We start from the raw sequence: 14597 nt of genomic DNA, 5'->3' as shown, positions 1-14597 counted from the left end.
TATAAGTCATACGTACAAAGCGTCTCCGACAACAATCCAGACTTTATGTGGGGGATTGATTACTTTAGCCAAACTTACAAAGCGTCTCTGATAGCACCCCTGACTTTATATGGGGGATTGATTGCTTTAGCCAAACATACAATATTCTCCGGTAACACCCCTGATTTTATGCGTGTGTGTGTGTGGGGGGGACTGATTTCTTTAGTAGGACGTACAAAACATCTCCGACAACACCCCTGACTTTGTGTGGCTCAAGCATCAATGCCTTTGGTCATGTCCGAGAATTTCATGTCCATATACAAGCGGAAAAATAATTCAAGCATAGTATTTTATATGATTGAAAAAAAGGAAACATAACTAGACAGTTGACCGCCTCTTATTTATTCTTTCTTTATGGCCGCTTGAGTCACTTTTTGGAGGAAGGATTCCCATCCTATTGAGTTGCCCAATGAGAGAAGTGACATTGAGTTCCACGGCTGTGCCTTCTCCTTGATCTTTTTGGATAGCCTGATATATTCTCTTTTCTCTCTCTAGGTCAATACTGATAATTTTCTGTTCTCCTAATAGGTTATGTTATTTAAGCTTGGGGCGGACCAACGAGGCAATAACATCTAACATGGTTGCAAAAGGTCGTCCCATAATGCAGTTGTAAACGCTCGTGTAAGGAACAACAAGAAAATTAGAAATTATTGCCTGAATGTCCTTTCCATTTCCAATAGAGACCATCAAATCCACGTGGCCTTAAAAAATAAAAAAGTAATATTTTTTTAAAAAAGAAAAATTTAAAAAAATAAATATAAAATCCACGTGGATTAAATTTTTTTTTTAAAAAAAAGTCATGTGGCCTCCCATTTTATAGAGAGAGAACAAAACTAGTGATTTGGTTGTTGTCTTTTGCGGAGAGTCATTCGATGTTTGGGATCATAAGGATGACAATATTCAGATACCAGAAAGATTCTAGAAGAAATGAGACCCCTTCCTGGTGGTCGGTCGAGGTTGATGCGGGCATCCCAAAATGATTTGGGGTCGTTCTGATCGGTCTAGAACAATTATTATTTGTGATTTAATATAATTGATTGGTTTTAATATCTTAATGTTGTTCCTGTATAAATTAAGTTCAAATTATATCATTAACTTTAATTTCTATTCCAAAAAATAACAAATTTAATTTTATTAAATAGAAATTTTATAATAATGTTTTCAGCCTGGCTGAATAGACTTCTAAATTTATTTATGATATTATGATATACTATCTAAGCATTCTCTAACAAAGATATTCTAATGGTGTTTCAAGACTAATATTCGTCTGAAACAAAACTCTGAATTTCAATAGCACCCTTCTTTGCTATTCCACAAATGAGACAAGCTTGTAGTGAATCTTCACATGCTTTGCATGAAGATATATGCCTACATGGCAAAAACAAGACACCAGGAGAATTTGTGTTACACATAGGACAACACATGATATTACTACTTTCTTGTTTCACATGTTTTTCAGCTTTTGCTTCTTCATTTTCACCACAACATGATTCAGCATCATTATTTGCTACCAACATCTTTACTCTATTCTTTAACTCTTCCAACTTGTTATTGAGACCAATCGCCATTGCTCCATTTTCCTCAGCCATTCTCCTCAATTTCATTTTCTCATTCTCGAGGCTCCTTAATATACTTTCCAACTCGTGTTTTTTCTTTGTACCTTTGGCGATTTCTTCATCCTTTTCCTTCAGAATTTGTTGTGAATAAATTTCCATGTGTCTAACTGCACCCTCCTGTAGCTCCCTTTGATATTGTAACATGAATTGTGTTTGATCATTCTATAAAACACATAAAACATTCATTAGAATGGACAGAAAAAATTCATTGAATAAAAATATTATTAACCTAATCCTAATTCATGATAAATGTAAATTTTAACCTGAATTCTGAGAAACTGGTTTGTCTCGCGCTCTTGTTTCTTCAATAGAGTAACAAGGATAGGAGAATTTAATGTGTTTAAAGCTTGAACATGTCTCTCCCATTGTTGTTGATATTGTGGTGATTGATGTAACTCGACAAATCCATAAGAAGAAAAATCACGATTAGCGTCAGAGTATGGCAACATAGCCATTTTTTAGAACCAAATATTTGAACATTGATGAAATAAATCTTGAAATGTGATTAAGTGTGGTGGATAGTCTATAATATATATACTGTATATAAAATTGATTAAACAAATAATACTTCATAAGAATAAATTTCAACAAATCAATTTTATATTTGAAATAAAAATTAATTAATGAGTCAACATTTTTTTTCTTCTTTTTGTATGCTCCCTAGGTAATCCTATGGGATGCACTCTACACTCCCTATGAGATGCACTCTACACTCAAAGTAGGAATTTCTTATTAAAATTTATATATTGGTTGTCAAATAATAAAAAAGGTTAGTTTTTTAGAAACTTTCATTTTATAAGTTAATGAGTCAACATAGACATAATATTAATATATTAAATTATATTATTCTTTTTCAATTTTTTTTTATCATATAGTACGTTATTCTTTATATTGTATGCATATTTTTTGACTATATTATCAGGTCGGAATTTCCAGAGCCGTTTGTTTTGATTTTGAATAAACGGAAAAAATGAATTATATTTTTTATTTCCAATTATATGTCTTTGACACAATTGAAGATATTGAAAATTAAATTAAAAAATCTTTTATTTCTTAGTTTATCTTTTTAATAATTCAAATTTTACAACTTTTTTTTAATTTATGACGTTTTATGGTTTTTTTTACAAGTGTAAAAAGGAAAAGAAAAAGCATATTATCTAAAAAAAATAAAGTCTCACTAGCATCAGCTAGCAAGAGATTGATGATTCTTCTAGGAGGTTCCAAAAATACCGGTACGTTGCATCATTACCAGTTCCATGGTTTGCTAGGTAGTTAGTACAATCATTCTCCTCCCTAAGAGTATAAAATATTTGAACGCGTCATTCCCTAATGAGAAACTCTTTAATATTATGGAGAATTGCGACACAATGATGCCAAACATTATCTAACTGTGAGATAAACTTGATATCATAATTTAAGTCAGACAAACTTGATAAACTCTATAATATTATAACCTCAGATCTCAGGTTATCATGGGCAGATCACCCCGCCCTCGGCTAATTACTAGAAAGGGGTCTCACTCCTTCTAGAATCTTCTAAATACCCAAATATTATTATCCTTATGATTGTCGTATCCCAAAATTTGCCCTACCTTTTATAGTTTTTTGTCTAGCTTATTTCCCATTGCATCTGCATATTCATCCATCATAGCACATTCGCTTACAATAAACATCATTAATTCAAAGGTTTTACTAAAGCGGTACTGACACAACAATATTGGTTGATTCGTTCCTTATGGATCAAGTCACGTGGGACTCCATTCTGTGGTATACGCTGGTAGTTGTATTGATTTCAGCAAGACATTGGATATTGGGGTTACTAAGGACTATCTCGGTCTTTGATTTATTCGATTCATGGCATAAATGATCATTCAAGTTGAAGAAACCAGATTCAAGACTTGTTCAAATTTATTCAAGTACAAACGTAGCTCAAACAGCTGTTTCAGTACCAAATGGTCAATAGGCCAAAATCAACAAGTACACCAAGCATCTCGGTAGATTGACTCGAAAGGGCGGTCCAGGTAAATATTAGAGACATAAAGAGAAAATGATTATCTCGGTAGATTGACACCCGCAAGGGGAAATCTAGACAAAAGTTAGGGATTATGGCAAGTAATTGCATCAGGCCATACTTGATCAACTTAAAGCGACTTCACCCATCAAAGTTTTCTCAATAAAATTACTCTCTCTAGAAGCTCAAATACAATGGATTTCAATGCCGATAGGGGGAATAATGTCCATTGCATTTTAATGTAGCATTTTCCTGTATTTACCATTTTTCATCTTTGTAAAATGATCCATGGAGTCCTGCCATTGGCAGACTATTATTCCTTCAATAAAATTCAAGACTTTATCCATTTGTTTGCAACTCTTATTTTACTTCCTTCTTGCAAAATGACTTTTTTTACTTTTGATGAAAAATTCTTGAAACAAAAAGTTTACAATATTTTGTTCGTGCTTTTAAGAAGTGTGCGTGTGTTTCTTTTAATTTATGAACACAATAAGGAATGTCAACAGTAATCCCATAAAAGGTTGGATCCTGATGTGCAGAGCTCAGTGCTTTCTTAAAACAATGTCTTTATTATCCTCAATGGAATTGCAACAGCGGATGATTCTTGCTCCTTTAGGAGACCTTCCCTCCATTGGGCACAATTATGTTAATATCCATAGAGAAGATTGGGCTTAAAGGCAAACTTTACTCCATTGACGACTTCTTGTTTTATCTCTAGTGAGGTTTTCATCCTGTTGATATTAGCCGAGTGTTAATTTGTACTTAGATGATTATTTCATCTCCAATTCATCTACTATTGCCTGTTTTGTCAGCATAAACATAACATGCGTTCACGCATGCATATACATCATGCGTAATTAAATTCATAATTCATAATTCATATTCATATTCATATTGCATCCTCTGTGTTGCTTTACTTAACTTGGTTGTGTTTATCCCCCAAGTGATATATATATATCCTATATTCAATAGAGTCGTCGACGTTAAGTAGAAAGTGTATACCCTTTCTAAATCCCCACTGAGTTTATTCCTCGTGGAAGATTTTGCTTTATCTCTCCTTTCCATACTTGGATATGATAAATCCCCAGTTTGAGATCATTCCTCATTGAGAAGAGTCTTGTTTGACTATCCCTCTCCAGTTTATTCCTGGATTGAACCTGATCTCTGACAGGTCTGATATTGAATCTCTATAGGCTGTAAAAACCTAGATTGATGGTACATTTATTTTGTACCTCCAAATACTTCGATCCCCCGTGAAAAACTTGTTTATGGTTCCCCATCAAAGATGGATTTTATTTCCCCAACAATGTTCTTGTAACACTCCATTTGAAATCCCTACCTAACAACAAGTGGCAGTCTCTTTATTTGAAAAACTTGTTTTATTCCCGGATTTTGTTTCGATTGACAAATGGCAGTCTCTTTTACGAGAAGTTTGTCTCTTCCCAATGAAGTTTTGAACACATATCAACTTAATTATTCATCCATCAAATGGTTATCTATCCGGAAGATTCCTGTCAGAGAAGTTTGTTGGAATTTATTTACCCTTTTCAAGTAGAAGACTTGATTAAAGAAGAAATTGAAACCCATTTGTGGCATACTTCCTGAATCGTGTGGAAATTTATTCGACAACAAGTGGTGGTCTCTTTATTTGAGAAGCTTGTTTAATTTTGGATGACAAATAGAGGTCTTTTATGAGAAGTTTGTTTATCCCCAGTGATGTCCTTTCACCAAATGGTTATCTCTTTGGAAAATTCCCGTCAGAGAAGTTTGTTGAAGCTCTTTTACCCTTTTCAAATGGAAGTCTTGATTAAAGAAGAAACTGAGACTCGTTCGTGGCATACAACCCGAATCGTTTGGGGAAGTTTATTTACCCTTTTCAAGAGGAAGTCTTGATTAAAGAAGAAACTGATACCCGTTCGCGACATACAACCTGAATAGTTTGTTGAAGTTTATTTATCCTTTTCAAGTGGAATACTTGATTAAAGAAGAAATGGAAACCCATTTATGGCATACAACCCGAATCATGGTTGAGTTTATCCAATGACAAGTGGTAGTCTCTTCTCCGAGAAGTTTGCCCATTCCCCAGTTGAAGTTTATCAACATATCAATTACTCTTCCGTCAAATGGCTACCTCTCCGGGAAAATCCTGTCAAAAAGTTTATCGAAAAGTATCATTTTTTCTTTAACTTCCCCAGAGTGAAGTTAACTACAGCTAGTGGCAGTTTCCCCAGTAAGTCAGTTATCAAAATCATCCTCTCATGAAATGACTATCTCTCTAGAAAATTCCCACTAGAGAAGTTTGACGAGATTCCTTTTTCTCTTCACTTAAGAAATTTGTTTTGAAGATCCCCCGTGGAGTCATTGGTTCCCATCTCCCATTAAGTGATCACCCTTTTCTCAAATGAAAGTCTATTAAATAAGAAACTGGATCATTTTTCCAATATTGGAAGTTGGTTCTCATTCAATTATCAGAACTTACGTTCTCATTCCCCGGTGGAGTGTTAATTTTACCTCCAGTAATTTAAACATGTTCCCCAATTTGTTAACCTTTGGTGATATTCCTCGGTGTTAGTCCCTTTTCTCTCTGCGTGGTTTCTCCAGCAGTAGTGTGTCTCCTGTGGCATCATTACCCATGGAATTCAGAGTCTTGCATTCACATCAAATCATAAGCATCATTGTGGTATCTTAGGGTCAAAAGTTGTGCATTTTAATATTTAAGTCTCTCCAATCTCGTCGAGACGAAGATTTCAACCTTCATATCTCCAGATGGAGGAAACTTGAATAGGGGTAGCTGTAATACTCCAACTTTCAACCCTAATATCCCTTATCATATGTATCATTTGCATAACATCAAGGTCATAAAATAATTTTGGGTATACCGTTATGCTTTGCTAACCCCACAAAAATACAAATATATATATATATATATATATATATATATATATATATATATATATATATATATATATATATATATATATATATATATATATATATATATATATATATATATATATATGTCTTGTTTTGCTTTGTTTGCAAGATAGGGTTTTGGCATCAAGAAGTTCAGGGAATGGATCAATAAAGGCTTAGTATGATCATAAATATCTCAAGGTGATCAAGAGTCTCCCTTCATCAACAATCAAAGTTTGTACTCACCTTAATTCAAGTTCATCAAGCCACAATTAATCTATTACTCCAAATTAGGGTTTTTGGTCAAAGTCAACTTAATGATGACTCTTTGACCAAAGCATGATCCAAGGTCCTCAAATTTTCCCCCATAACCCACTCATATAATTCAAATGGCTCAGGAAGTTAGGCTCATGAACAAATAAAAGTTTTGAACTCAACTGATGAAAAGTTAACAAATGCCTAAAGTCAAAGTTTGACTTTTAAGATTCTTGGTCAACTATGGACTTTTCAAGTCAAGGTTCATGAAAATATGATCAATGAAGTCATTTGGTCAAGTTTAATCAAGAATTTCCCATGTTTGAGCTAAGAGAATCGAATTTGAGAAGACAACCTCATGGAATTGTTCATAAGTTGAATTCCAAGCCAAAGTACATTACAAATTCAAACAAATCCACAAGTACATGTACTTCTTGCTTCCAAATCCCCCCTAATCAGAAGATTTCACCCACTTTTGAGCTATTATCCAAGTAACTAAACCAATACACAATGAACTATTCCATCTTTTACATAAAGTAGCTTTAATCCAACAAGAAGTACCATTGAGCTCCTAAATGGATTTAGATCTGATACATACTAACTCCAAACGTCAAGCCAACTCCTATGCTTCAGAAAGGACATAAAAAAACACTTCATGAACTCCTTACTTTTTCCATGCTTCCCACTTGGTGAGTTGTGCAAGAAGCAACCAAGTAAGCAATGCAGTACAAGCCACAATTATTTTATGATATCTGAGGTTTCTTGAACCCTCAAGGATCCCTATAAATAGAGGATAAAGCCTCAGTTATCCATACACCAAGCTTTCCAAGTGAAACTCCATTCTTGAGAGCTTTTTAACCTTAACCTCCATTATCTCATTTTGCTCGTGCATTCTGCCAACCAAGGGTTTCAATCATCTTCTGGGAGTTCATAAGCATTAGGAGAAGCATCAAATAGTAGTTGGAAATGGTATTGAAGAGGCATTGGACCTTGCTCCAATAGGTATATTCTTGCACTTGGAAACTCACTTAAATGCATCATTTCCATGTGATTTATGAAGCAAACATGTAGCATTTATTGTGTTAAGGTTCATCATTAACTCACATGCAATTTATCTTGCTGTTTATGTGAACTTAAGTTGCATGAAACCTAAAGTTTCAGTTTTGGTTTTGGCCTTCGTGCATCTTCATCTTTGACTATTAGCTAAAACATATCGTACCATTGTGTTCCTTACATTTTTCTAAGCAATTTTGATCTTTATTTCATGAAAAATGGTTAAGAAATGAGAGAGATATGTTTGTTAGAAAATCTAGAAAAAATGATGAAAGAAAAAAAGAAAAAAAGAAAGAGAGCGTGAGGTTGAAGAAGATGTTGATGTGGTGTTGACATTTCAAAATGTGACGCGTTATATAATATATACAATTCCTTGTGCTATACTAAATGGATGTATAGTCACCCGAGTGGTAGAAGCACGCGCCTTAAGTCACTTGTAACCAAAATGCCTGGGGTTCGAATCCCTCATGCACTAGTCTATAATTTTGTTTGCTTTTTCAAGCAGCGCATGTAACCCCAAGAGCGTGGGTTCGAACCTGCCCAATGTAATGTTTACTTCTCTCATTTTGTTTAAATGTCCATTTTTCTTCACAAACTTCAAAAGTCCACAACTTCATGATCCCTTAGCCTTTTTGTCCCATTCTTTTTGCCATATGTTCGTGAGGATGTTTACTTTATGATGATTAAAAGAAAATCCCAACATATTATTTTATTTTGCCAAGTTAAGCATGTGCTTTTAAATGTCTTTAGGGCTCCTAATTGATTCATTTCTGGTTTGTTCTTGATGTTGAAAACTTGTATGATTTATAACACACTCTTTTAAATGATGATTGTTGTCTTTAACATGCTAAACTTTATTACTTTCATACCTTGTCTTAATTGATTCACCTTGAAAAACATGTTTGAGTGAATGGTTAGGAGGCGATTAGGGTTTCCACTTACTTGTTCTTTGTTCATGCCATGATTAAGGTTTAGGTCTAAACTTATCCCTAAGATGTTCTTGCCTCTTGTGTGACTTAAATGTATAGTGATCCACTTAGGGTTTACTTTGTTCACACCATGTTCATATGATCCATGTGTTAAATGTCTTTTTATCACAACTTTGCTTGACAACCATATATCTTGATTTTGATACTTGTCTTATGTGGTTTGATACCCTTGTGATGAATAATGCACACTTGTTTAAATCATGTATTGTAATTCTATCCCAATTTGTGATGTTATATCCATATCTTGTAATTATTTATCACCTCATTCAAGTATTTCCTTCATAAACTCCCATAATGATTGAATATGTATCTCATACTTGTGATGTTATGTGAACCTTTGTCATGCCTTGTTCATGTTTATCATTCCTAAAAAACATGCAAATATCTTGCTCATGTGTTACCAATTTATGTGTCTTTATGCATTAATCCAAGGGAAAATATCTTATGTTGACTTCTTAATCATGTACTGTTTGTTTGTTTGTTGACTTTATTTGTCCATTCATGCATTAACCTTACCCCTTTTTCAATTTAAAACACTCACACAAACCTTGACTTACCTTTAGCCAATGGATCTTTCAACTACATTTGAAAATTATTTAGTACACATGAAGCATTTCAAACACAAACCTTGACTTACTTTTAGTCAAGGGATCTTTTAACTACACTTGAAAATGCTTTAGTACACATGAAGCATTTCAAACATAAACCTTGACTTACTTTTAGTCAATGGATCTTTCAACTACACTTGAAAATTCTTTAGTACACATGAAGCATTTCAAACACAAAACTTGACTTGCTTTTAGTCAATGGATCTTTCAATTACACTTCCCAATGCTTTAGTACACATGAAGCATCTCAAACTCAAACTTTGACTTACCTTTAATCAACTAACACTTCCCAAAAACATTTTACCCCTTTTATTACCCCATTCAAAAATGCAAACAAGTTTTAAACAAACATAGATAAATCTAAAAGGTTCATATAGAGTACTACAAATGCTTAGGGTGTTAATACCTTCCCTTTTGCCTAACCAACCCCCGTACCTTCGATCTCTAGTTTTCACTATTTGCTACGCATGTTTACATTTGGGTTTATTATGAATCTTTTCCCCTTCCATTGGAAAAATAAAAGTTCGGTGGTGATATCAATGTTTTGGGAGTCAAGTTAATCCAATAGCTTGGTCTTCGATTCTCACTACAACAGAAATGACGACTTCACTAGGGAACACTCCCAAGAGGGTTATACCTATCTTGTTTTTATCTATGTTTTTTTGTTTATATTTTGCTTGGGTAATCTTTGTGTTAAGATGAGTCTTAATCCAAACTTGAGTGCATATTAAGATATGAGGGTGGTATAGTCAAGTTGGCTTAGGTGGAGTAATCCCGAACAAGCTAACTTGAGAATCCCCCAGTCAGTGGAGGCCTCTTTAGGGATGGTATTTGTTGAATGAGCAATCGTGAAGACATTTGCTATCTTTGACCTGGGAGCCCTAGAAACTGATGACTTTAGTATCCCTTTATCCTACTAAGCCTTGTTAGGATTTAGTGTGGTGACTAAGAAGGTGTAAACCTAAATTAGTTGATACACGATACTACACTCAAATGAGTTTCTCTTAAGAATATTATTGATTGACAAGTAGTTGTCCAAACCGGTAATATCTAAAAGACGGGATTATGATTTTGGGAACTTTCTTAGAACCTTGGTTCTTATCTTGATGATAAACCCTTAGCACTTACCTTGTTGGGATGGTTAGACCCATTGCCTCATGCTCGTGAAGTCAAACCTATGAACCCCATGTATTTAACATATTGCATATGTTTGTTAATCTTGATGTTTGTGCATTCATACATTCATGCATTCATTAACATCATCTTAATTAAAGTCTTCAAGGAACTTAGAGGCATTTATTGCAAATATCATAGGTATTTTTCACTATGAATTTTGGAAGAAGAAGAACTCAAAAGTACACTTTCAAAAGTCCAAAATTGGAGGATTTAAGAGAGCTAGGATATTTGGTGGTTAATCCTGAAGACTTCAAAGGCAAACATGGGAAACTTTTACCTTTTTTAAAGACTAACATGATGGAGGGGATTCTTGCTACATTGGTTCAATTCTATGATCCATTGTATCGGTGCTTTAACTTTCCAGATTAGTAGCTTGTTTCTACTTTGGAGGAGTTTTCTAACCTAATCGGCCTACCCATTCCTAATCAAGTCCCCTTTTCCGGTTTAGAAGAAATTCCAAAGCATCAAGACATTTAAAAAGCTACTCATTTAAAGATGTCTGAGATCAAAGCTAATCTGACTACAATAGGAGGAATTCTTGGCTTGCCTGCTAAATTCTTGATAGAGGAAGCTAGTTATTTTGCTAGCATGAAGAGTATGGATGCTTTTGAGGCTATTCTTTCCTTGCTCATCTATGGATTGTTCCTCTTCCCTAATATTGACGACTTTGTTGACATTAATTCTATCAAAATATTCTTAGTTGAAAATCCCGTTCCTACCTTAGTTGCAGATGTTTACCATTCAGTCCATCTCAGGAATTTTCATAAAGGAGGAATGACCATATGTTGTACAACTCTGCTCTACAAGTGGTTTATTTCGCACTTGCCTCGATCTACTGCCTTTTGGGACCTTAAGGATGGTTTGCTATGGTCACAAAAGATTATGCCTCTCACTCATTCTGAAATTGATTGGTTTGATCGTGCTTATGAGGGGGTGACAATTGTTGATAGTTATGGTGAGTTTCCTAATGTACCTCTTCTTGGTACAAAGGGAGGTATTAACTACAACCCGATTTTGGCTCTCCCTCAATTTGGATACCCAATGAAGGACAAGCCCAACACCATCTTGTTAGAGAGTTTCTTTTTCAAGGTAGGAGAAGACAATAAAGTGTTCAAAGAAAAGATTGTGCATTCCTGGCGCCATGTCCATAAGAAAAGAAGAGAAGTTCTAGGAAAGCTAGATTGCGTCTCTTTGGAGCCTTATCTCCAATAGGTGCAAGCTAGGGCCATCAGTTTGAAAATACCTTATCCTCGACAAGAGCCTTTGTCTTTAACTGTTAAAGAACCTTCTTTAGTTTTCATGACTAACATGGAGAAACTCAATATTTCCTTGACTAGGATGCAACGAAAAAAGGATGCTTGGAAGAATAAGTATCAGATCGTCCACACAGAGAATGAAGAGCTTTAAAGACACTTGAAGCAGAGGAATGATGAAGAGCTTGCTAACAAGAAAAGAAAGGTGCAAGAGGATTTATTTTCCTCTAGCATTAGGCCAGGTCCTGGTTCAGATGATCCTCCTACTTCATGCGCTTGGAAGATGATTATTGACAAGCTAGTGGTTGAAAAGGCTCAAATGAAGGACCAAATCAAGGAGCTTAGTAGGAAGCTACAAAGAGAGATTGGATATTCTTCTTAACAACTTCCTTAGGATTCTAGCTATTTTCTTTGTGTCTTTTGAAAGTGTACTTCAAAAAAATGTAATCTTTCCGATATTAATGAAATGAGTTTTGGGCTATCAAAAAAGTAATGCTTCTCTCCATGATGTTTGCAATAATTGTGTTTATTAAAACTTCTTAAAATACATTTGCATTGAATATCATGCATCATTCTAAACATTACATTTTTTTTTGCATTCTCGAGACTTATTTGTGTCCTTCACTCCAATAGACACGTTGTTTCACCAGTACAACACTCGAGTTAGTCGTCAGAAAAGGATGGAACAACTTGAACAGGAAAACCATGAACTCAGGGAAGAAGTTAATTCACTCAAAAGCAATTTGGAGAGACTCATAACAATGATGGAAACGCTGGTGGCTACTCAGAATTAGCCACCCCTATAGCCTATTCAAAGAACTGTGATTTCAGAGGTTGTGTCTATACACATTTCTGTGGCACCTGTGAACGCTGCTCAGTATCAAATGCACCCCAATTTCCCTAAGGGCATTCCACCAAACTATGTACCAGAAGGTTACCACCCACAAGCTCCTAAAGCTCCCGCAATGCCTGCTATCATGTCGGTACCACCTCCCATGATACACACTACTCCATACCACGAAGAGACCATCTTTTATGCCATTCCAAGTGAGAGTATGAGAGCATATGAGAAAATGGATGAATTCCAAGATCAATTCACCGAGATGCAAAGAGAGATTAAATCCCTTAGGGGAAAAGATCTATTTGGGAAGAATTCCCATGATCTCTTCCTTGTGCCAAATGTTAAAATACCAGCCAAATTCAAAGTACCTGACTTTGAAAAATACAAAGGGGATTCTTGTCCGAGAAGCATCTTAACTATGTATGCCCGAAAAATGTCCACACAAACTGAAAACCACCAGTTGCTAATTCACTACTTTCAAGACAATCTGACCGGTGTCGCTCTCAAGTGGTACATGAACTTGGATAGTGCTCATATCCGCACATTCAATGATCTAGGTGAAGATTTCATCAGGCAGTACAAGTACAATGTCGACATGGCGCCAGATAGAGATCAACTTCGAGCTATGTCCCAAAGAGACAAAGAATCTTTCAAGGAATATGCACAAAGATGTCATGAGGTTGTCGCCCAGATTTGTCCTCCTCTCTAAGAAAGCGAAATGACTAAGATTTACTTTAAGACTTTAAGTCCTTTCTACAATGAACGAATGATAGCGAATGCACCAAGTGACTTCACTGACATGGTGAATATGGGGTTACGTCTCGACGAAGGTGTCCGTGAGGGACGATTGGTTTAAGAAGGTGATTCATCTAGCGACATCAGAAATTTCGGAGTTGGGTTCCCTAAGAAGAAAGAGAAAGACGTCAGTACGGTGGTACACAAAAGTCCAAGGCAGAGATATAAACAATAACATATTGCAGCGGTAGCTCCATCCTACCAACCACAGTTCTTACAAAAATCTCAACCACAAGTTTAACAAGGAAAATAAAAACCACAGTTTACACAACAACAACCTCAATACATCCAGCAGAATATCCCACAACCATAACAACGGCCTCAGCAACAGGCCTGTCCATAATACAATAATAATCATGTTCAAAGAAGGCCGCAATTTGATCCGATACCTATGACTTACACATAATTATTCCCAACTTTGGTTGACAAGAAACACATTCAAACTAGACCTCCTCCCCCTGTTTCAGAGAAACTTTTGTATTGGTACAAACCTGGCCAGTTTTGCGCCTACCACCAAGAAAGCGACATTCTAGAAGACTATTATGGCTTGAAGTCTGATGTCCAAAGATCGATCAAAAGAGGAATTCTGTCTTTTAGAGATGTCAACCCTAATGTACAAGTCAATCCCCTACCTCAACATGGAAGAGCTTATATCAACATGGTGGAAGGTTGTCCTGGTACTTTCAGAGTTTACGATGTATACTATCTAGAGGGAGATCTGGTTGAGATGCACCTTAAGTTTGGTGAGTTCATCTATATAACGCCACATAACTATGCGGCTTGTGGAATTTTCCGTACAACTCTTCATGGTTGTCACATTTTAAGGGAATATTTGCAAAGAGAAATAGACAATTGGCTTATCCGAGTTTATAGAAACTAGAAATTCAATCAAGTTAATATGGTTGAAGGCTGTCAGGGTAATTACTAAGTCTATGATGTGAGATTTATGAGAGGATCTTTGGTTGAGATGCACAAAATTTTGTTTTGGCTTACTTTGGTTCCATCACATTATTATACCACATGTGAAGTATGTTCTATAAACCCACGTG

The 14597-nt window shown here is 35.3% G+C and overlaps 1 protein-coding gene across 1 annotated transcript; it reads right to left on the bottom strand.

Annotated features, from left to right (window-relative positions):
- Positions 1–1156: 1156 nt before the first annotated feature.
- Positions 1157–2167, bottom strand: LOC127101267 (probable BOI-related E3 ubiquitin-protein ligase 3). Its single transcript, XM_051038633.1, has 2 exons — positions 1919–2167; positions 1157–1817 (listed from the first exon to the last, which is right to left on the bottom strand). Exons 1-2 carry the CDS (start codon positions 2108–2110, stop codon positions 1296–1298), a joined length of 714 nt encoding a protein of 237 aa, XP_050894590.1. The 5' UTR covers positions 2111–2167; the 3' UTR covers positions 1157–1295.
- Between the last annotated feature and the right edge of the window lie 12430 nt (positions 2168–14597).

The sequence above is a fragment of the Lathyrus oleraceus genome, chromosome 7 (assembly GCF_024323335.1).
Source record: "Lathyrus oleraceus cultivar Zhongwan6 chromosome 7, CAAS_Psat_ZW6_1.0, whole genome shotgun sequence".
NCBI lineage: Eukaryota > Viridiplantae > Streptophyta > Magnoliopsida > Fabales > Fabaceae > Lathyrus > Lathyrus oleraceus.
The sequence above is the reverse complement of the archived record's forward strand: the minus strand, read 5'-3'. Positions and strand labels throughout refer to the sequence as shown.

Excerpts from the sequence above, each read along its gene's own strand:
- LOC127101267 (XM_051038633.1), bottom strand. The coding sequence starts at position 2,110 with ATGGCTATGTTGCCATACTCTGACGCTAATCGTGATTTTTCTTCTTAT. Across the intron at positions 1,818-1,918 it reads ACCAGTTTCTCAGAATTCAG|AATGATCAAACACAATTCAT; the intron begins GTTAAAATTTAC and ends TGTGTTTTATAG.